This window comes from Myotis nattereri (genome assembly GCF_964212035.1).
Source record: "Myotis nattereri genome assembly, chromosome: 5".
In the NCBI taxonomy this organism is placed as follows: domain Eukaryota; kingdom Metazoa; phylum Chordata; class Mammalia; order Chiroptera; family Vespertilionidae; genus Myotis; species Myotis nattereri.
In genome coordinates this window covers 23,905,881-23,907,812 of record NC_138080.1, presented here as the reverse complement: position 1 = coordinate 23,907,812, position 1,932 = coordinate 23,905,881, and the positions used below count along the sequence as shown (strand labels likewise).

The 1,932-nt window shown below is 40.2% G+C and overlaps 1 protein-coding gene across 1 annotated transcript; it reads left to right on the top strand.

Moving 5' to 3' along the window:
• Positions 1-324: 324 nt before the first annotated feature.
• Positions 325-1,248, top strand: LOC308519477 (olfactory receptor 7A10-like; the record flags this gene model as incomplete). The annotated part of the gene is made up of 1 exon (XM_081091473.1): positions 325-1,248. One exon carries the CDS (start codon positions 325-327, stop codon positions 1,246-1,248), a length of 924 nt encoding a protein of 307 aa, XP_080947599.1.
• Between the last annotated feature and the right edge of the window lie 684 nt (positions 1,249-1,932).

The window sequence follows — 1,932 nt, the reverse complement described above, 5'->3', positions numbered from 1 at the left end:
GAGACTTTATTTTTCAACATCTCGTACTCTGAACAGTGCCTGGAACATGGTCTATACTCTATAGTCAATATATATTCCACAAATGCATGAAAGATATCCTCAGTAAAACAGCAATATACATTATGTTTGAAGCAAAGGTTGATGGAAAAGGAAATTCTAATGACAATGGAGATACCATAATGAGAAACAAATCATACACCAACAATGGAAATTATTTTCCTGATTCTAAAACATAAATGTGTCATTTATTCTCAGGTACAAATGATTAATAATGTGACATTCAGTTATTCATTTGTTCTATTTTCTGATAGTCACCTCTGACACATGGAACCAGGCAATGGTACACAAATTTCAGAATTCCTTCTTCTGGGATTTCCACAGGCACTGGAACTACAGTCCCTCATATTTGGGCTTTTCCTCTCCATGTACCTGATCACTGTGTTTGGAAATCTGCTCATCATCTTGGCCGTCAGCTCAGACTCCCACCTCCACACACCCATGTACTTCTTCCTCTCCAACCTGTCCTTGGTAGACATCTGTTTCACCTCCACCACCATCCCAAAGATGCTGGTGAATATCCAGACACAGAGCAAAGTCATCACCTATGAAGGCTGCATCACACAGATGTATTTTTTCCTACTCTTTGGAGGTTCGGACATCTTCCTTCTAACTGTGATGGCCTATGACAGGTATGTGGCCATCTGCCACCCCCTGCACTACATGGTCATCATGAACCCCCGGCTCTGTGGACTGCTGGTTCTGCTGTCCTGGATCATGAGTGTCCTGAATTCCTTGTCAGAAAGCCTAATGGTGTTGGGTCTGCGCTTCTGCTCAGACTTGGAAATCCCCCACTTTTTCTGTGAATTCAATCAGGTGGTCCAACTTGCCTGTTCTGACACATTTCTGAACAACATTATAATGTATTTTTCAGCTGGGCTGCTATGTGGTGGTTCCCTTGCTGGGATTCTTTACTCTTACTCCAAGATCATTTCCTCCATATGTGGGATCCCTTCGGCTCATGGGAAGTATAAAGCATTTTCGACCTGTGCCTCTCACCTCTCAGTTGTTTCACTATTTTATGGTACAGTCCTAGGTGTTTACCTCAGCTCTGCTGCTTCCCACAGCTCACACTCAAGTGCAACAGCCTCAGTGATGTACACCGTGGTCACACCCATGCTGAACCCCTTCATCTACAGTCTGAGGAACAATGACATAAAGAGGGCCCTGCAAAGATTCCTTGGTAGGTAAGCTCTTCAAGGGCCAACTGTACTAGGCTGAAGAATTGCCCAGGAATGCAGGGTGAAAATCCTCAGGGCCAGAAGTTCTGACACAAATAAAGCCAATCTTTGGACTAGACATAATTGGAAATTCATAGTTATCTCATAGATTAACATGAATTACTTTAGCATCATTTATTATCATATGACATATTTCAATCCAAGTAATTTTTCTATTGTTTTCCTGAAAGAATAGTCATGAATTCTACTACCTTTATGGACAAAATTATACTTGGATATTAAGGTCATTTACATAATTTTATTGTAGAGGAAAATCTGAGACCACAGTTTTCACTTGTTTGTTCATCATTATTTTCTATAGCACTGCCTTTGCTGCTCTTCTTGATAATGGAGACTTTAACATGCTGGTATGTTTTATAGCTGGTCTCCTGGTTTTATCTTTTCATTCCATTATTCAGCTGTATGTCCACATGCCTACCATACCCACTGGCAACAATTGACTATAAAACACATTTCCAAGAAGAGTGTACAATGAAATACACTCTAATATGGTTAGAGTCAGAGATGACCTTAATTGTGATGAAGCAATAACAGCAGTACAGTATTTTAATGTACAAAACTGATTTTCATAGCATTTGTGTACTTAATAAAGTGTGGAATATGCTGTCCATGTGTAAGGCTCCTTATTCATTGG